Source organism: Mauremys mutica, chromosome 3 (assembly GCF_020497125.1).
Source record: "Mauremys mutica isolate MM-2020 ecotype Southern chromosome 3, ASM2049712v1, whole genome shotgun sequence".
Lineage (NCBI taxonomy): Eukaryota > Metazoa > Chordata > Testudines > Geoemydidae > Mauremys > Mauremys mutica.
The window spans coordinates 111168090-111190086 of record NC_059074.1 but is presented as its reverse complement, the minus strand read 5'-3'; the positions used below and the strand labels follow the sequence as shown (position 1 = coordinate 111190086).

Genomic DNA, 21997 nt, shown 5'->3' with positions numbered 1-21997 from the left:
ATATGATGGTAGCAAATGACTTATTGACCAATTGGACGCGGAGGGTCATAAGGCGCTCGTTGATGCTGATGGGGAGCTCAGGCAGGCGGTTGACTAGCAGGTTCTTTACTGCAAAGCCAACACCATGTATTGCCTGTCGCTTGCTGATTTTCCTTTCCAGAAGAAAGTGTAACCACCGCCCTCTTTCCTCAAGTGGCCTTCATCTGCACATCTTGTTTCACTAAGAGCAGTGATGTTGATGTTGTACCTCAAGAGTTCTCAGGCAACAATTGCTGTTCTGCGTTTGGGTCTTTCACTTTTTGATCCATCCAGTAGAGTATGGACATTCCAAATTACAAGAAACATTTTTGTTTTTCAACTGCATTGGGAGTGATCCCTCTGGACATGGTTATCCAGTCAGGTATGGTGGGATAGCCTATGTTTGGGGCACTTTTTCTAGCCCCTTCCTAGTATGGGGTGAGCAGAGGGGTTCCTAAAAAGGCCTGCTCAAATCATGACTTCTGCTGCTGAAAATGCCCCCCATCTCAGTCCAGGGGCACATGACTACCATCTTGCAGTCATTGCCTGTGTGTGGGTCTGTGACGAGGGACTCCTCGTAATTACTTCACCTGTTCCCTTCACCACTCGCCCATCACCACAAGACTTTTATGGGTGGGGGGAAAAGTTCTTCCTGTGAAAGAAGCCTGTGTGTGAGTAGTTTAATGTGTGCGAGCTGATGCGCACCAGCAGCCACACAAATCTTGGTGGAAGAGGTACCTGTGTCTGGTGGCAAGGAGATCCAAGACCAGGGGTTCCTCCTCCGTTGCAGCCTTCATCCGCCTTCGCAGCCACTGAGAGGTGATCCTGCTTCATCCACCTGTTCTGCCGTTGAGGTCTTATACTGAGTTCTGTTGTGCTGGCACAATTGACATGATTTTCACAGCCAAGCAGATTCAGGAAAAATTTTACCACCACCACCACCAGGAGCTCTATATGGCCTTTATTGATCCGAACAAAGCCTTTGACTCTGTCAGCTGTGAGACTCTGTGGAAAGTCATGTAAAATTTTGGCTGCTCAAGCAAATTTATCACCATTATAAGACTCCTCCATGACCATATGACTGCCTCCATCCTGTGCAGTGGCTCTACCTCTGAGCCCTTTGTCATCTGAACTGGCATAAAACAAGGTTGTGAACTGGCACCCACCCTTTTCTCCATTTTCTTAGAACTAACCCAAGACCATCTACCACATGGCATTGGCATCCAATATTGGATTGACGGCAACCTCTTCAACTTTTCTCATTTCCATGCCAGAACTAAAATAATATCGGCAACAGTAACTGAACTCCAGTATGCAGATGATTGTGCTGTAGTTGCACACTCAAAAGGAGGATTTTCAAACAGCCCTTAATTGCTTCTCTGAAGCTTACAAAAGCCTAGAGCTAACTCTAAACATAGGCAAAACAGAAGTTCTCCACCAGCCAGTCCCCAGTCAATCATCAGAGCCAGCAAGGAAGATCTATATTGACAAAGAAGAACTGGAAAATGTAGAATACTTTGCCTATCTTGGCAGCCTTCTCTCACAGAGGGCAGACAGACATTGAGATTCAGCACAGAATTTGCTGTGCCAGCCTTGCCTTTGGCAGACTGTCTTGCCAGGTGTTCAACAATCACAACATCAGAACACATACTAAACTTTTAGTTTACAAAGCGGTAACACCACCTGCAATGTCTGCCAACGAGCCTGTGGCTCAAGAATCGGACTCTTCAAGTCACCAAAGGACCCATGAAAAATAAAACCTGTGAAAGATTGTACTTGACCTCAAGGGATTGCCAACGACTATTTCTGGTCATCTATGCAAACTGTACGAGCAATTTGGTCATAAAGTGCTGTCACTGCTGTGTAGGATCATTGTTCACTTATAAGCAATCATTTTTAATTCAGGAGTAGGCTACTCCTGTAGTGGAATTTATGGATCCCTGTATAGCATGTAATGTAGTTTAGGATTCCAGAGAATGAAAGGATAAGTGAAAGGCCATCCTCATATACACCTCTGTGCACACAGAATATACTAAATTAAAATCTACACAAAAAATAAGGTAGTTTGCTTCCATTTTCTCCTTTATGTTATTAGAAAGTTCACCTTCCACTTTTAAGGAACCTAAAAAAACTCCAAACCTTTGAACTCTATTGAAAGGAGATTTTTTTTGTGAACTCTAGGATAAGTATATTTGTTTTCCCATACTATTTCTAGGGAGTAGTTTAATACAATACACTTTTAATAGAAAAACAGAGAATAATCTAACATTTGTTGGAAAGTTTATTTTTTCTAGTGATTTCCTCAGGGAGCCTTTAACTTCTGTTAAGATGCTAGACAACTTGGCTGGAAATCTGAGTCTTGTGCTTTACAAGAAATACTTATAAGAGTAAAATAAGGTAACATATCACAGTGGAAAATGTCACAATGTATCAGAATGAACAGGAACTAGCAGGTAGTCTGGTAACACATTGTTAAACCTAGCACCTCATAAAATACACATCCTAGTAATAGCATGTTTTATACCCCCATGGGTTAGCTCCACTGAATTTCGGCAGTTATAGCATCACAGCATGCTGGGATGTCACAGCAGCATGTTAGTTGGTGAACCAAACTCTCTGAAGACCTAAAATTCATCTTAAACAGCACAATGGAAAGGCTTCCTCCATTTCAGAATGAGATTTGGACCAGTGAAGGAGAAACAGAGCTCAGGAACAGCTTTTCAGAGTTGGAAAATGAAGAAGGGGCACCGCAAGTGGTCACTGAAGGTGAGAGGGCAAGGAAAAAGAGAAGAGCTGCTAGTCCTACAGGAAGAGGGGAAGAGTCAATGGAGACAACACCAAATATGAGCCCCAGAAGGATACAGGATGGGTTGCGGAGGATTGCAAGGGACAACAGAAAATCAAGAGGACTTGTAGCCAGAGGGAACAAGGGATAGACCGGAGAATCACACTGTCACCAGGAAAAGGAAGGTCTATGTGATTGGGGACTCCTTACTGAGAAGAATAGACAGTCCTGTAACCAGAGCTGATCCGGAGAACAGAAGGGTGTGCTGTCTGCCAGGTGCTAAGATACGGGATGTGGACCTGAGGCTGAAAAGTATCCTAACGGGAGCAGGAAAGAATCCGCTGATTGTCCTTCATGTGGGAACGAATGATACAGCTAGATTCTCGCTGGAACTATCAAGGGAGACTATGCCAGACTGGGGAAGATGCTTAAGGAAATCGAGGCTCAGGTGATCTTCAGTGGGATTCTGCCTGTTCCTAGAGAAGGGCAACAAAGGTGTGTTATAACAGTGGTGTTATAAAGAGGGCTTTCGACTGTACGGCCACTGGGAAGCATTCATGGACAGAGGACTGTTCTCTCGAGATGGACTTCACCTGAATAAGGAGGGAAATAGATTTCTAGGATGAAGGCTAGCGCAACTGATTGAGAGCTTTAAACTAGGAATTTGGGGGAGATGGTTGGGAGATGTCCAGGTAATCTCCATCCCAGATTTTAACATTGAGAGGGAAGAAAACAAAGTAAGAAAGGATACAGCCGTGGGTAGGAGAATGAACATAAGGAGGAAGGGTAGTGTAGATACCAGTCTAATAGGTGATACTGGTGGTAGAATGTCTGCCTAAATCGGGTAAAGAATGTCAGTGAAGCCAAATGCCAAAAATTAAGGATGTTTGTACACTAATACAAGGAGCCTAGGTAACAAAATGGAGGAACTAGAGCTACTGGTTCAGGAAGTGAAACCAGATATTATAGGGATAACAGAAACATTGTGGAATAGTAGTCATGACTGGAGTACAGGTATTGAAGGCTATGTGCTGTTTAGGAAAGACGGAAATAAAGGCAAAGGTGGTGGTGTAGCATTGTATATCAATGATGAGGCAAACTGTAAAGAAATAAGAAGTGATGGAATGGATAAGACAGAGTCTGTCTGGGCAAAAAAAAATCACATTGGGAGAGAAAGCTACTAGAGCTTCCCCAGAAATAGTGCTTGGGGTGTGCTACAGAGCACCGGGATCTGATTTGGATATGGATAGAGACCTCTTTACTTCATCAAAAACATTAAACACTAATGGGAATTGTGTAATCATGGGAGACATTAACTTCCCAGATATAGACTGGAGAACAAGTGCTAGTAATAATAATAGGGCTCAGATTTTTCTGGATGCGATAGCTGATGGATTCCTTCACCGAGTAGTTGAAGAACCAACAAGAGGGGATGCCATTTTAGGTTTGGTTTTGATGAGTAATGAAGACCTCATAGAAGAAATGGTTGTAGGGGACAACCTTGGTTTGAGTGATCATGAGCTAATTCAGTTCAAACTAGGTGGAAGGATAAACAAAAATAGATCTGTGACTAGGGTTTTTTATTTCAAAAGGGCTAACTTTAAAGAATTAAGGAAATTACTTAGGGAAGTGGATTGGACTGAAGAACTTGTGGATCTAATGGCGGAGGAGGCCTGGAATTATTTCAAGTCAAAGCTGCATCCCAAGAAAGGGGAAAAAATTCATAGGCAGGAGTTGTAGACCAAGCTGGATGAGCAAGCATCTCAGAGAGGTGATTAAGAAAAAGCCAAAAGCCTACAAGGGATGGGAGGAATTAACAAGGAAAGCTACCTTATTGAGGTCAGAACATGTAGGGATAAAGTGAGAAAGGCCAAAAGCCATGCAGAGTTGCACCTTGCAAAGGGAATTAAAACCAATAGTAAAAGGATCTATAGCCATATAAATAAGAAGAAAAACAAAGAAGAAGTGGGACCGCTAAACACTGAGGATGGAGTGGAGGTTAAGGATAATCTAGGCATGGCCCAATATCTAAACAAATACTTTGCCTCAGACTTTAATGAGGCGCTTAGGGATAATGGTAGGATGACAAATGGGAATGAGGATATGGAGGTAGATATTACCACATCTGAGGTAGAAGCCAAACTCGAACAGCTTAATGGGACGAAATCAGGGGGCCCAGATAATCTTCATCCAAGAATATTAAAAGAACTGGCACATGAAATTGCAAGCTCATTCTCAAGAATTTTTAATGAATCGGTAAACTCAGGGGTTGTACCGTACGACTGGAGAATTGCTAACATTTTTTCCCTTTTTTAAAAAAGGGAAAAAAAGTGATCCGAGTAACTATAGGCCTGTTAGTTTGACATCTGTAGCATGCAAGGTCTTGGAAAAAAATTTAAAGGAGAAAGTAGTGAAGGACATTGAGGTCAACGGTAATTGGGATAAAATACAACATGGTTTTACAAAAGGTAGATCGTGCCAAATAAACCTGATCTCCTTCTTTGAGAAGGTAACAGATTTTTTTAGACAAAGGAAACGCAGTGGATCTAATTTACCACGATTTCAGTAAGGCATTTGATATGGTTCCACATGGGGAATAAGCAGCTAAATTGGAAAAGATGGGGATCAATATGAAAATTGAAAGGTGGATAAGGAACTGGTTGAAGGGGAGTCTACAAAGGGTCATACTGAAAGGTGAACTGTCAGGCTGGAAGGAGGTTACTAGTGGAGTTCCTCAGGGATTGGTTTTGGGACCATTCTTATTTAATCTTTTTATTACTGACCTTGGCACAAAAAGTGGAAATGTGCTAATAAAGTTTGCAGATGACACAAAGCTGGGAAGTATTGTTAACACAGAGAAGGACCGGGACATACAGGAAAATCTGGATGACCTTGTAAACTGGAGTAATAGTAATAGGATGAAATTTAATAGTGAAAAGTGCAAGGTCATGCATTTAGGGATTAATAACAAGAATTTTGGTTATAAATTGGGGACACGTCAGTTGAAAGTAACAGAGGAGGAGAAGGACCACGGAGCATTGGTTGATCACAGGAATGACTGACTATGAGCCGCCAATGTGATATGACTGTTAAAAAAGCTATTGCGGTTTTAGGATGCATCAGGCGAGGTATTTCCAGTAAAGCTAAGGAGGTGTTAGTACCGTTACATAAGGCACTGGTGAGACCTCATCTGGAATACTGTGTGCAGTTCTGGTCTCCCATGTAAGAAGGATGAATTCAAACTGGAACAGGTACAGAGAAGGGCTACTAGGATCATCCGAGGAATGGAAAACCTGTCTTATGAAAGGAGACTCAAAGAGCTTGGCTTGTTTAGCCTAACCAAAAGAAGGCTGAGGGGAGATATGATTGCTCTTTATAAATATATCAGAGGGATAAATATCAGGGAGGGAGAGGAATTATTTAAGATTAGTACCAATGTGGACACAAGAACAAATGGATATCAACTGGACATTAGGAAGTTTAGACTTGAAATTAGACGAAGGTTTCTAACCATTAGAGGAGTGAAGAACTGGAATAGCCTTCCAAGCGGAGTAGTGGGGGCAAAAGACATATCTGGCTTCAAGACTAATCTTGATAAGTTTATGGAGAGGATGGTATGATGGGATAGCCTAATTTTGGCAATTAATTGATCTTTGATTATTAGCAGGTAAATATGCCCAATGGTCTGTGATGGGATGTCAGATGGGGTGGGATCTGAGTTACTATAGAGAATTCTTTCCTGGGTGCTGGCTGGTGAGTCTTGCCCACATGCTCAGGGTTCAACCGATCGCCATATTTGGGGTCGGGAAGGAATTTTCCTCTAGGGCAGATTGGCAGAGGCCCTGGAGGTTTTTCGCCTTCCTCTGCAGCATGGGGCACGGGTCACTTGCTGGAGGATTCTCTGCACCTTGAGGTCTTTAAACCACAATTTGAGGACTTCAATCACTCAGACATAGGTTAGAGGATTGTTACAGGAGTGGGTGGGTGAGATTCTGTGGCATGCATTGTGCAGGAGGTCAGACTAGATTACCATCATGGTCCCTTCTGACCTTAAGTCTATATTAGCCTCAAAAAAAGAGCTGAAAGAATTCTAGCTAAACACAAAGTCTGCACACTTTCAACGGACAACCATTTTCTTTTCATGTTTAGCTCTCACTACTAGCACATATCCACTAAATAAAACAGTTTTTGTTTACCTGAAAAACCTATGCCTGAGAATTTGCCTTTCAGCAAATCAAGAGAGCACAATTTATTATTTTTTCTTCCTTCTGTTTTTTTATTTGTGACCAGAAAAATCTTCCAAACACAGAGGTATTTATAAAGTAGGTACGGCTGTGAGATGTTTCAATTTTGTATATTAATGTTTAACATGACTAAAAATGTAATATTTTTAGATTGGATAAATCAGGATAGTTGAAATATGTTAGTGCTTAACACCTTTAAGAACATCCTGGCCCTTTCCTTCCCCGAAAACACAGATAAACGGTTACCTACATATTTGTGTTTAGGTTGTCAAATCTATCTTTATGGATATACTTTTGACTATTTAAAAACACAGCAGCCAGGAAACAAAACTAATGCACCACTGACACAGTAGAGCACTGATCCAAATAAACTTACTATATTAATTTTTCCTTATTTTACATTAATGAATTTTAAAACCCAATTTTCATAATTGTGTATTGGAATATATTAACAGTGACAGGCAGATCACTTGAGAAGAAATTTACAAACATGCTCCAAGGATTTCCTTTGCTAGTTGCATACCATATGCCTCTGATAAACCATCAAAGTTATTTAAGAAAAATGTTTATCATGATCCCACCACAAGACATATCAAAACACTAATTACAACAAGAGACAGTTACTAAAAAGAACAACTTCTTTATGGAATTCTCAAAGAAGGATCACTGATATTTGTACTAGCTTTTTAAAAATTGTATTTTATGCATATTATGGAAATCTTATGTAAAGTACCAAATAGATAAGACTGTTATTCTTTAACTGTGGTTTTTATTAAAAAAAACAACAAAAAAACCCCCCACAAAACTCCTTTAATTTCCCTACAGTACATCACAGTTTAATTACTTGTCGAACCAATCAAAACTTCTATTCATCTACTGCCTTGCTTTGTTGAAGGACAGAGTGATAATATTTTAATCAATGGAGAACACTGATCTATGGGACTGTTTTTCATTCAGAGTAAGTAGATGCATTTCTAAAATGCAAACTGCAGAGGGTCATTAAACTCATGTAATTACTTGTTACATCATACATTTAGGTCATTGTCAATTTACATGTAAAATGCTTTTGATCTTTCAAAAACAAACAAACAATAATAAAGTTGCCTTTTAGATATTCACATGTGTACTGTAATCTGAATGATGTCAACAAAATACTGGTTCAAGTTTACAGTTTGAAAATATACTAATGTAAATTATTTGGTATTGGTTGAATTTTTTTATCCTACACTGCCAAACTAACCAAGCAAAATTTTTCATTTACCATAATTTCTGTTCATTTTCAGCACAGCATTTGCATATGTAAAATGAAAAAGGGACTAAGTACTTAAAGTTAAGGAGCTAAGCAGCAGTTACTGGATAAGAATAATGGGATTATTCCCAAATTCATTGCAATAAAAACTTTACACCCCACATGACACAGTAAAAAGGTTTTTATATACTGACACAGCAAAAACATGATTTAACATGCAAATTAACTTTCATAAACAGTTAGTCTAAGCAGCTGCTTTTAATGTAGAAGTCTGGCTTCCCCAGCACTAACTAGTAAAACTGTACTTAGTGTCTTTGTGCACAATGTACAAATATTTTAAACATATTTACTACATACATATAGACTTTAAAATGTGTGTGCGCATACACGCGTATTATATACACATACACCTGTACATATACATATGTAGAAAGTATTGTATATTTAAATTCCAATCATCATCATTTGGGATACTTAGGAGTAATATAAGTGGTAAAGTATCATGCAGGAATCATTTGCTGCAACAGGAAAAGAGACTGAAGTCTCAAAAGTCTCCACCAATCTTTTATTTAGAATATGAGGCAGCTATAGTCCTCATAAAAGGGTAAATTCATCTCAATGAAAACCAATTCATTTGATAGCCAGGACAAAATCTGGAATCTAAACTTAAGTATAACAAGGGTTCTTCAGAGTTAACTAGAGGGCAGAAATTTTGACATGGTTTTTGTTTGTTTGTTTGTTTTTTAAATAAAAAGACAGTGGTTGAAGATATTGGCTCAGTTCAACCTATAGTTACATTAGTTTATTTCTAAGCCTTCTTGCCAGTTAGTGTGTTGCTATAAAGTTCTATCAAATTATCCAACTAAACAATTCTATTCTTCAGACATCAAGAATTCTGCATGGTCTGAAATACCATGTTTGCAGCAGAAGAATTTTTATAAAATAAATGGGTAAGTTTTCCTTTTATGGAGTAGAAGGGAATATCTGCCTTAGAAACAGAATTTTTGAGACTTGAGATGTGTGCATAGCCTCTAGGCTAGGTTTTGGAACCAGTGCAATAGACTTGATTGACATCCTGATGAAGCAGCTATGTATGATCAACGTTGAGAGAAAACTGAGGAAGTGGAGATTGGACACAAAAGGGACTATGAAGGTGACTTATTGTTTTCTACACTTTGCCTAAAAAGGAAACTAAGATGGGAAAATTCACCAGATTCAATTTGACTCAGCTTAAACTTCAAAAAGTTGGACTACATTTGGAAACTGTAGATTCATGTTTATACACAGACTTATTATGCTTCAGTGAATTTACTGTGGACTCTTTACAGTATTTTATAGGAAACCTGATTCAAGAGCGTTAAGGGCATTTTTATTTCTTGGCACTAGTTGAGATCCTTGGGATATCTAGCACTTTAAATGATAGAAGTATAATATGTTAAGTAAACTAAATGCCGACAAATAAACTTCTTATATTCTCAGATTTGCTACGAAAGGTATTAATCTACAGACCCTTCAATGAGAAGCTCAGAATCTTTGACAATCTGGCCACTTTGATTAACGTATCTGAAAATGAATTTAGGTGATTAACTTTACGGACAGAATTGTCAAACTTGGATGCCAAGTCTGTTATTTACTTTCAAGACCCTCGCAATCTTAGCAGGAGATAAAAAATACCAAACACCACCACAAAAACCTTCCTTACCTAAAATACGAGACTTCAGTATGACTGACGTTTTACCTGTATATAAGTCACTACATTAAATCCATGGTGATGTAAAACCTCCAATTGCAGAACTGACCTCAGTAACAAAAAAATAAAGTATACTGTTTATAAAAAAAGATTCAAACACCAGACAAACTGTACATTCCGTCGTCCAAACAGGAAAGAACTTCAAAATTAGTATTTAGTAAGCAAGTGTTTAATAAGCAAGAGAATCAAATCTCCTGCCAATATAGCACTGGTGTGGACAGCATGAAACTTGCGCTGTTCAGGGCGGGGGGCGCGAAATGGGCAACATAAGTTACATTAACTTAAGCGGTAGTGTAGACCTGCACATAGAGAGAAGATGCACATAGCATACTCATCTGACAAATGGATAAACTACTACAGAGGATGAGCAGATTGCTCAAGACTGCACAGTCAATTAGCGGAAGAGACGGGATTCAAACTCAGGAATCCTGATTTTCAGTTTTCTAGCAACACTGCTTCCTCTCAAATATGGGAAAGGGTCAGGAAGGAAAGAACAGATTAAGCCCTTCACCATTGCAGGCTGGATTGCCATTCACAATGCACACTACTAGAAATGGCTGTAACAGTTCCAATGCCAAGTTAATTTTCTTTGGGATTCTCCTGTATTTTGAACCAAGAGGCTAGCCAAAAATTCAGGGTCTTGCTGGTTGTTCCAGTTAAGAGGAGAAAGTAATGATGAAATAGGTACCTTTAATGCAATCTTATTTACAAATAATGTACAAAGTCCTGCTCCCCCTAAACCCAGAAGGAATCAAAACAATAGGATATCGTTTCTTTGCTTACAACCCCAAACATTTTTTAGGTTGCACCAGACCCAAAAGCACCCTCTCTGTTTCTCACATACCACTTGTCCAGCCGGATTCCAACTTCCTTCTCTGTCTGAAAGAAAATCAACGAGCCCTTGAAGCGTGTCTATTATTTCGGTAGAATTTACTGGCTGATACAGACCATTCCCATTTTGTTCTAATGGGGAACTCACCACTCTGAATTTTCCACCCTCAACTTCTACTGCAATATTCTCAGTTGCAGGGGTCAGCCATGCTGAAATCATGTCCAACCTTGAATAGTCCTTAGAGATAACCTTGGGCTTGGTCCTGGGGTCCAACTGTATCCTATACAGAATTTCATTTATTGTGTCAGTACTGTATAGGGTCCCTCCAAAAGGTTTACATAGCTTTGGACTCCTCCCCTTCTTGCTTCCAGGATTTTTAAACCAGACCAGGTCCCCTCTTTAAAAAGTTTCCCCATATGACCTTTTCATCTTACCAGAAGCTATAATTAAATTCTCTTTAGCAAAGGTGTGAGCTTTTCCAGTTTTGAATTGTAGGGTTTCTACATAGTCCAAATTCCTTTATTCCTCTCCAGGATCTCCATACAAGAGGCTGCTGCTGTCCTTAGTGCAAGCCCAGACATGAGGAATGCTGGGTATATGTGGTACTCTCACTGACTGCTATTCTATGAACCAGTGGTTCTCAACAAGGAGTGTGTACACCCGTGGGGGTACACAGAGGTCTTCTGGGGGTACATCAACTCATGTATAACTAGGCAAATATTTAGAACAGACTACAGAAAAAGAACTAGCCAAGACAGTATGTACTAAAATTTCATACAGACAATGACTTGTTTATACACACTATACACTGACATGTAAGTACAATATTTATATTCCAATTGATTTGTTTTATAATTGGATGGTAAAAATTAGAAAGTAAGCAATTTTTCAGTAATAGTGTGCTGTGCCACTTCTGTATTTTTAGGTCTGGTTTGGTAAGCAAGTAGTTTTTAAGTGAGATGAAACTTGGGGCTACACAAGACAAATTAGACTTCTGAAAGGGGTACAGTAGTCTCGAAAGGTTGAGACCCACTGCTATAAACTGTCAAAAGGAATGAGATATTCTGTTACCAGTCCACTTGGTGCTGTTCTATAAAAAGGCAGTGAGCTGAACCCCACCATCCCATTAGACTATGGACGAGCTGGGTACTGCATGTTTTGTGAATCCCTGCTGAAACACTTTGGATCCTAAGTTTCACAGAGATCAAAAGGAGAAACTCAGTTGGGACCCCAACTGGATGACAAATTCATTCACTAGGATGCCTGCCACTGTCACAGCGCCTTGATTTCTTACTGGGTAAACTTCAGCTCATTTTGTGAAATAGTCAATAGCTACCACAAAATATTGATTACTAGCCTGTCTCATGCAAAGGCCCAAGCATATAAACAGCAATGTACTCCACTGGTGCCCCCACAAAATATTGTTTCAGAAAGGCTCTCCCAGTTTTAGGAGAGCCCTTCTTTGAAATGTGAGCATCAATTTTCCTGCACCATTTTTTTACATCCTGCCTGCATTTTACCCAATAGAAAACCTCTCAGCTTGGCTAAGATTTTTGCAACCCCAAAGTGTTCTACAGATTTCAAATAGCCACCTCAGAACTTCCTCATCACCTGCTGCTTTCCCCCGCCCCCATCTCCTATACAATATTTCATCTTTTAACTTCAGGTTTTCCCACTGTGACCAGAAAAAGCATGTATTTTGGTCTTGTGAAGGGATACTGCATTTCAGAATGGCTGCATTTGTCAAAGGATTTTCCCACCACATACTATTCTTATATCAAGATACTCTGTTTGGAAAGCTTTAAGGTGCTCTAGAGTCTACTTCTACAACACCAGGAACATTTTCACTTCTGCAAACTGTGGGAAGGTGGTGTCGGGGTCTCGAACCCCGACAAAGGCAAACACTTTTTCTTTAGCAATGAATTCCTTGCTCTCCTGGCACTGTTTGCAATTAGATCCCCAACAAAGCATCAGCACTATCATGTTTGTGCACAAGGTCCAGACTAACACGGCCACCCCTCTGATACATGTCTGTGCACAGACATGTACAATTGTGAAATCATAGTACTGCAAGTTTTCCCACCACCTGGGAAGTTGCCTTTCAGGACACCCTGAATCTAAAGAGCCATTGCAGGGACCTTACACTTTCTTGCATACAAATAGTGAGGAAAATATTCTACAGATTTAACCACTGCCAGGAGTTCCTTTCAGGTACTGCAAGAATTTCTCTCAGGAAAAGTTAGACATTTGATGTAATAAGCCATCTTCTCTAGTCTTTTGTGTTCTTGTGTCAATACTGACCCCAAATGAAAGCATTAGCATCTTAGTCCAATATCAAAAGCATTTTGAAACATGTATAGGCAAAGAGGAGCAGTCACAAGAGTCTTTTTCAACTCTGAAAATGCCTCTTCGCACTCTGCTGACCACTGAAATAGTTTCCCTTTCTTAACCAACTTATGCACTGTGTTCTACAGCACTGGAAAACACACCAATAAATCTTCTGCAACAGGAGCAGAGTTCTACAAAACTCTACATATCTATAAATGTCCAGGGAGTCAGCCAATCTGTACAACTTCAATTTAAATTTTTATCAGTCGAAATTCCTTCCACACTAATTGTGTGCTCAAGATAAATTACTCCATTTTGAAACAATTCACATTTGGAGGTTCAATTTCAGACTGAAGACATTCCGTTTACCACAGACCATTTGTCAATCAACACATGTTCAAGGGTTTTAGTATGCAGCAAGATATAATATACATATAACAAACAAGCTGAAAGAGGCATGCCATGTAATACTTTCTCCAGTTGTCTGTCAAAAGTGGCGGTGCATTGCACAAACAAAACAATCACTTCAAGTTGTCACAGGTCTTGTCCTGCTGTGAGAGTAGTTTTAAGATCCAATGTGGATCAGTCTTTTAAAGTGACTCCACATAGAATCTGGTGCTGCCATCAAAAAAGCCTTTTTCTTCTTTACTTTTCCCTGATGGAAGGACTTTTTTCCCCCCAGTATAAAGCACAGATTAATAAATAAATAAATAAATAAAATCACTACACATGTAGGGATCGGCAACCTTTGTCATGTGGCCCGCCAGGGTAAGCACTGTGCCCCTCTCCCCCCATGCAGCAGCAGGAGTTTGGATGTGCAAGGGGTCTCAGGGCTCAGGCACGGGAGGGGGTGAGGGCTCTAGGTGGAGCTTACTAGTAGCAGAAACAGCCCTCTGGGCGCTGCCTCCACCCCCTCCCCAAAACCTGCGTTGCCGCTGGGCCACCCACCCACCTCCAGCATCCGCGCCCCCTCCCACCCCAAGATTTAGTCAGAGGTAAATAGTACAAGTCATGGACAGGTCACAGGACGTGAATTTTTGAGATGGTTTGCTGTTCATCAATCTGTTCTTTAAAACATATTACATACACTTACACACACACACACACACACACTCCATATACTTTTTAATATATACATATGCAGGTGACTATGACCCAATTCTTACCTTTCTCTGTTAAATTTGAGTGAATGAAGTATAGCAGGTCTCTTCTGACGCAAATTCCATAGGTGTAAGGTGTCATCAGCCAAGGCACTCACAAGAGCTCCCTTGAGAAAAAGGACCATTCAGATGTTCATCTACATTTAAAGTTTATACTGTCTTTCACTTGTGTAATATTTCCTTTCCACAGACTTGTTTACCAATATCAATGTGAAGAAATTTTATAGCAAGACCATGATTCAAACTGAAAAGTGCTATAGCAAATTTATACTACTACTTAAACGAACAGCTTCAATTTTAAAAATTTACTTTTGGGGTAAATGTAATAAGAACATTAATAAAACATAGAAATGAGTACCAGTTTTATTTATTGAGAAGGTACATATTTTAAGCTACTGGATCACATTAAATACAATATGTAATGTGTATTTCACCACAGAAAAAATGCCTAATTCTGAAACAAGTCACATATTGCTTTGTGAAGCTTTTGGGGATATTCCTGATGGAGTATTCAGAAAAATATTTACCACTTCTTTTTAGAAAACTAGTTTTTTGATATCCCTTATAACAGTTAGTGATGTTACATCAATGTATTAAGAAAACAGTAGTTTGTTCCTAAAATCCCAGAACTACTGTATCACATTTTATGAATATTCTTGAAACTAACAAAATTTATAAATTAAAGTGTTTTTTTAAACTAACAGTTCAGTCTGAAAATGCTCACACTTACTAACTCTTACAAATGACACCTCAGAGTACATTATTTAAGAGAGACTACAGGAAAACAATTTATTTTTCCACCTTGTTTACTTCTCGCATATGACAGCATTTTTGTTAGTTTCCTCTGTTTGAACTAAGCAACAGGAGAGAACAAAAAAAAATAATAAAAACTCAGAATTGTGAAGCCACAAAAATTGGCCAGAGCAGGATTTTTCTGGAGCAGGTGTAGATAGGTCATTTAAAAGAGATTAATTTATCTTTCATTTTAATGGTGTCCTTTTAGATTCCACATGTGTAGCTACTCAATTCACAATGTTTTTAATAAAGGTCACACTAAATAGCTTCGGCAATGTTTAGAAAAAGAGACGGTGAGTGAGGTAATCTCTTTTACTGGACCAACTTCTGTTGGTAAAAGAGACAAGCTTTCGAGCTTATTCATTCTGCAATGTTTGACCATAGTTTTTCTTAGAAAAACTAACACTATTATCCTTACTGTGATAAAGTACCCCAAAGAGAAAATTACTTTAGTAATAATTTATTTTTGGACATCTGTATTTTTTTCTTGGAAGAGAGCAAGAAAAAAGTTAACATTCATTGTCCTTATATTATTACTACTCGTTAAATATATGAAACAGTAATTCATATTCTTATTTGTATTGAATGCTTTAAAACACAGCTTTAAATATATGATATAAATTCTTTTTAATTACAGTAAAAATTAAACTCTTTACTAACCTCATTCATCAGGAACTGGAGCTGGATTACTGCAGTTTCAGCATCATGTTGGCAGTAGCATTCAACTCCTGGCCGACCAAAACTGACAATGCTATTAAGGAATAACTGTTGTATGCAACAAAAAATTAGTAAAATGAATATTATAAAAGATGGATGTTTGTGAACAGGTCCTAAATAGCTTTGAAATTTGGTGCTTGTATTATTACCAATTTAGTTAACTTGAAAACATGCTTCTGTAATAACCAGAAAGGTTATAAATCACAAAGCCATTTCAAAATGCAGATCAGACACTTTATTCCTGTTGTTCTTATTTAGAATACAAGTTCAGACCCATCTTAATGATGTTCAAAAACTTTTACTTAAACTTTTCACAAATTTGGCTGGAGGAAGTCTCAAAGTGGCAAGGGAATGGCAGAGATGTACTGTAATTCCAAAGGACAATGATGTATTATGGCAGTTGTGAAGTCACTGTGACCCTCCCTATGCTCAGAGGAGAACTGAAAGGCTTTCGTATTGGTGGGATTGAGGTAAACCCAGGACTAAACCACAGAAGATGAAACCTAGACTTGCTTCTCAATGAGTCCTTTATTCTTTCCTTAAGAAATAAGAATTCCTCCTCTTTGGTGCCTTGCAGAACTGTAGGAAAAACATTACTTGCTAGTTAATGTGAGATAGTGGAAAGGGCTAAAGATCAAAATTATCTCACACTGAGTTACAGAGCAGTGAGGAAATAGAAAAAGCTGCTGGAGCACCTCAAGACTGGCAGGCTAATCAAACCAGTCATGAAGAAATGCAGGGCCATGTTTAAATTAGTATTAAAAGATTATTTGAGAGCTCTCTTTGAAGGAAATTCTAGTCGTCTTATGCTCTCCAGTAACAGTCTGACCCTCCTACTCCAGTTTAGGGTTAGAGAAACAATCAAAGGGGCCCTTCAGTGGACGGAACATAGGCCAAAATGTTATAACACTACCATATGCAAAATATCGGTGGAACACCACCTCGAATACTGTGTTCGGGTCCTGTCACTTCATCTTAGAGAGATACAGCAAAAAGAAAAGAGAGCCAAAGATGGGCAACTATAATGACTAGACAAATGGAAAGAATTCCATGCAAGGACAGATCAAAATATTGGGTCTGTTTAGGTTAGAGAGGAGGTGAATAAGAGGGAATGCTGTAGAGATATATAAAATAAAGAATGGTATGGAGAAGGAAAACAGGACAATCCTATTTAATACAAAAACAAGAGGACATTAAATTAAATTGAAAGGGAACTAAATTAAGACTGAAAAAAGAATTTTAACAATATGTAATTAACCTGTGGAACCCCCCGCCACAGAAAATTGAGGAAAAGATGCAAGAAAAGATCATTTACATGGACAGCATCAATTATATAGAAGGTTTAGACAAGTTAAGAAGTCTGGCATAAGCCAACTACTAACTGCTTGAGGGCAGAAAGAAGTTTTCCCTGTGGACAAAATTATTCAATATTTGTCCACTAATGGTTTTGTGCACCACTTTCTAAAGCATCTGATACTGACTACTGTCAGACACAGGAGTCTACAGTACACAGACAGCAATTCCTATCTGTTTTAAACCTTTAGGAGCTCCAAATAACACTGTTTGAATGTTCAGTCAAAATTACTTCCTAATTTGATTCAGCTATGGTGCAGAAAACTTGCATCACAATACGATAGCCACAATTAGTTTCTCTCTTATTCTTGTCTAACTTAATTTGACATCTAAAAGGTTTCATAGAGCACCCATGACTGTAATACTGAAGTGACACTCAGCACCTTAAGTCAGTTTACCACCACAATCTCATGAAATGTCAACTTTTTGAAGGAACAGCCAAGAGAAAAACACTAGTTATTTCACAAAGAAACATATGGGCTGTTAATTGATAAGAGATTGTAAAAAATGGGAGTTCTTAATCTCACTACAACATGTTATAAATGTCATTTAAAAACAGGATTGTCTTTTCCCTTCTCACAGCAAAAATAATCTTATTCTTTCCAGTGTGAATGGTCTGACGACAATTAAACTGATAGGATAATATTTTCTGCTGCCAAAAGACCAAAAAAAGGAGGATTTAGCATTCGTGAAAGTTATCAGAGAAGCTTTTATTCATCTTTTAACAGGTTCTGCATGAACAATAGTATATCCACACATCCACTACTATGCTAACTACTGAAAGAAGGTTGTATTAAAAAAAAAAAAAAGTGTGTCACTTACATAGAACTATACATCTCAAAATCACTCTATAAACGCTGAATATTTATCACAGGTACTATAGGAATAGCAGTAATTATGCCTATATTAACACTGCCAACCCATTACCTTATAAAAATTCTTCCAAATATTTTTTGAAAAGCTGCAGGACTGGCACCAGAAAGGCCCAGTGACAATCCAGTCATATCTGGCCAGGTTATAAACAGTCAAAAAAAATCACTATGTTTATTTTGTGTTTTGCTCACTACAGCTTCTTCCTGGTTTGCTGTCAAAAGCATCAAAATTCCATCAGTACCGCTCATGCACAGCTCCAGTCTCGTGCTTCAGCAACTCAGAACACTAAGCCTCTGGAGAAAACAAAAGCAAACCATGATGCTTTTCCCCATCGAAATACCCTGTTCCCAAGGAGGTGGTGCACAGAGCTGGTAACTAGAAAATTGATGTCTAGATACACTTCTACTGATCAGTGTTGATTCTATGTAGTTGTAACCTTTATTATTAATTGAGGTCTAATGCCCCACTAAAAAGTCACATGGCTGAGAACCTGCCTCAAATGTAGTACATTCTGCACACTGTTTCAGTGTGTTACATGTGCTCCATTAACGCCTAATTCATATAGGATAATAGTCTTCTGCTGCTAGCTAATGTAGTTACTACTTTAACCTCAGCAGTAGAGGTCTGTATTAAAGTACTGAAGGTCCAAGGTACCTTGATGATATTTATGATGTGAGGGTGGACTGTGAAGATCATTACAGTTGCAAATAATAGAATTTGCTTTTTTTTTTTTTAAATCTACATACTTACACACAAAAAACTACATTAAAAATATTAAGACCGCGAAGTCAAGAAATCAGAAGTTGGGAAATACCAACATTAAGATTGTCTGTACAACTTTAGTGTGTATGCGCAATGGAGCAGAATTGATACAGTCTTTAATTACATGGTCATATAGCATTTTATCCAGAGGACCATTGCCTTATTCAGTACATAAAATGGATGGTGGTGAGGCACTCTTACTTTCTGGAGATGTTATATAGTAGAAACAGAATTAAATGAGAAACCTCAAATAGAAATTGATTTCGCACATCCAAAAGCATAAAGAAAAAACCCACAACCATGTACATATAATTGCATTCAGAGCTATTTCTGAACATCTACTGCTGAGAAAACGGTGTTGTATAAAGTATGATATACTGAAAAAAAGTCTGGTAAAAGTTACTAGCTGAGTTACTGATTCATATCCAAATGTCATTAGTGGTAAGCTATTAAGCAGCACCATCACAGTAATGTAAAAATTAAAATGATCAAGCTTTGTATGCTATGATTTCCTGAGTTCACACTAACAACAACAAAAATATTTGCAACAAAGGGTTTTCGCAAATAGCACTAAGCCACCAGAATGAATATCAGACAAATGACAGAGATTCTCGATCTCCACACCAAGTATTTCAATTGTATTCGTTTAGAATTTGCAATAGGACGTTTCAAAAGTTTCTCACACCACCAATTTCAAGTTTAAATTAATGTAATTCACAATTTCACTTATAAAAAAAAGATTTTAAGGGTCTTCTTCCACCCCAGAAGAAAGAGAAACACAATTACAGAAAAATGAGGAAAAAAAGCAATGAAGAATACAAATGCTCTGTGTGAAGTAGCCCAGAAAGCAAGCTTGCACTCGTGAGGTACTCCCTTCTCTTCATGGGTCATCATATAATGCCTGCATCTGTAACTTTCACTCCATGCATCGGAAGAAGTGAGGTTTTTTACCCACGAAAGCTTATGTCCAAATAAATCTGTTAGTCTTTAAGGTGCCACTGGACTCCTTGTTGTTTTTGTGGATACAGACTACCCCTTGATACTTGACACCATGCAAGGCACTAAATTTAGCCGTAGGGAGTGGAAATCCATCAACCTCAAGAAAAAACTCGCACAGATATCATCTTCCTCTCCAAGTGCAAACAGATGGACATCATACCAAATGGACTGAAGGTAAAAATCCATTGCAATCAACATACTACACTGACTATGGTGAGAGACTGTGCCACATACTCTCAAAGAAACTGAGGAACCACCTGATCAGCATCCTGTACAGCAGACAGGAGAAGATCAAGAATGAGCTCTCAAAACTGGAGGCTCTCATACAAAGCCAACCTTCCATACGGCTGGACTTAACAAAAATGAGACAAGCCATTTACAATGCACACTTCACTTCTCTACAGAAGAAAAAGGACAGTAAACTATCTGAACTCCTACGTGCCACAGGGGGCTACAATTGTGGTACCCACAACTCACTTAACAATATTGTTAATCTATCCCACCACACACACAGCCCAGCAGAAGAGTCTGTCCTATCTCGGGGACTCTCTTTCTGCCCCACCACCCCCACAGATATGATACAGTTCTGCGGTGATCTGGAAGCTTACTTTTGTCGTCTCTGACTCAAGGAATATTTTCAACACACCTCTGAACAGTGCACTGACCCACAGGTACCCTCCCACCAACATACAAGAAGAACTCTGCATGGACTCCTCCTGATGGTCGAAATGACAGACTAGACTTCTACATAGAGTGTTTCTGCAGACATGCACAGGCTGAAATTGTGAACAAACAGCATCACTTGCCCCATAACCTCAGCCATACAGAACACAATGCCATCCACAGCCTCAGAAACAACTCTGACATTATAATCAAAGGGGCTGACAAAGGAGGTGCTGTAGTCATAATGAACAGGTCAGATTATGAACAGGAGACTGCCAGGCAACTCTCCAACACCACATTGTACCAAAAGAATACCAAAAGAAACTACACCATCTGCTTAAGAAACTCCTGGCTACAGCACGGGAACAAATCTACATGGATACATCCCAGAGCCCCGACCAGGGGTATTCTATCTGCTACCCAAGATCTATAAACCTGGAAACTCTGGATGCCCCATCATATCAGGCATTGGCAGTCTTACAGCAGGATTATCTGGCTCATTACAAAAGCAGCTTTGCCTCTCCTAGAATTGACAACTCCTCATCTACTACTGGGAATGGACTAAATCCACCCTGATCGAATTGGCCCTGACAACACTGGTTTTCCACTTGTGAGGTACTCCCTTCTCTTCATGTGTCATTATATAATGCATGCATCTGTAACTTTCACTCTATGCATCTGAAGAAGTGAGGGTTTTTTTACCCACGAAAGCTTATGCCCAAATAAATCTGTAAGTCTTTAAGGTGCCTTGTTGGTTTTGCACTAGAGTAGTAATTTTGCCAAAAGACTGTGTAGCTTGTTCTCAAAAATAAGTCAACTATTTAAAAGCAGAAAGCAGCTCAGAATGTCAATTAGGGGAAAAAATGGAAAATATGCAATTAATTCTTTGTACATACAATGTAACCTAAAAGTTCATTACTGGAAACTGGCAGAACCTTGAGCATTCTGCAGTTCTGCAACTAGTTCTTGTGTGTACTGAAAAATGTACAGTTGTAAAGTGGAATGCATACAATATATACATGCTTTGTGTACTGTCATAGAATATCAGGGTTGGAAGGGACCTCAGGAGATCATCTAGTCCAATCCCCTGCTCAAGGCAGGACCAATCCCCAGACAGATTTTTGCCCCAGATCCCTAAATGGCCCCCTCAAGGATTGAACTCACAACAGTGGGTTTAGCAGGCCAATGCTCAAACCGTTGAACTATCCCTCCCCCCACGGCCCTCGATCTTCTCGCAGTGCCCCTACTTATACAGCCCAAAATGCTGTTAGCCTTCTTGGCAACAAGGGCACACTGTTGACTCATATCCAGCTTCTCGCCCACTGTAACCCCAGGTCCTTTTCTGCTGAACTCCTGCCTAGTCACTCAGTCCTTAGTCTGTTACAGAGGACGGGATTCTTCCATCCTAAGTGCAGGACTCTGCACTTGTCCTTGTTGAACCTCAGATTTCTTTTGGTCAAATCCTCTAA

General features: G+C 39.1%; 1 protein-coding gene across 10 annotated transcripts in view; it reads right to left on the bottom strand.

The window, feature by feature from the left end:
• The window catches only part of STXBP5 (syntaxin binding protein 5), a 212370-nt gene that overhangs the window by 153877 nt on the left and 36496 nt on the right, over positions 1-21997 (bottom strand). For 9 of the 10 annotated variants that reach the window (XM_045009874.1, XM_045009875.1, XM_045009870.1 and 6 more), the window contains 2 exons: positions 15822-15903; positions 14373-14473 (listed from right to left, as the gene is read on the bottom strand). In XM_045009874.1, the coding sequence (XP_044865809.1) occupies positions 14373-14473; positions 15822-15903 (183 nt within the window). Of the gene's footprint in view, positions 1-14372; positions 14474-15821; positions 15927-21997 lie in introns of all 10 variants that reach the window. The other variant, XM_045009876.1, reaches the window with a different exon arrangement.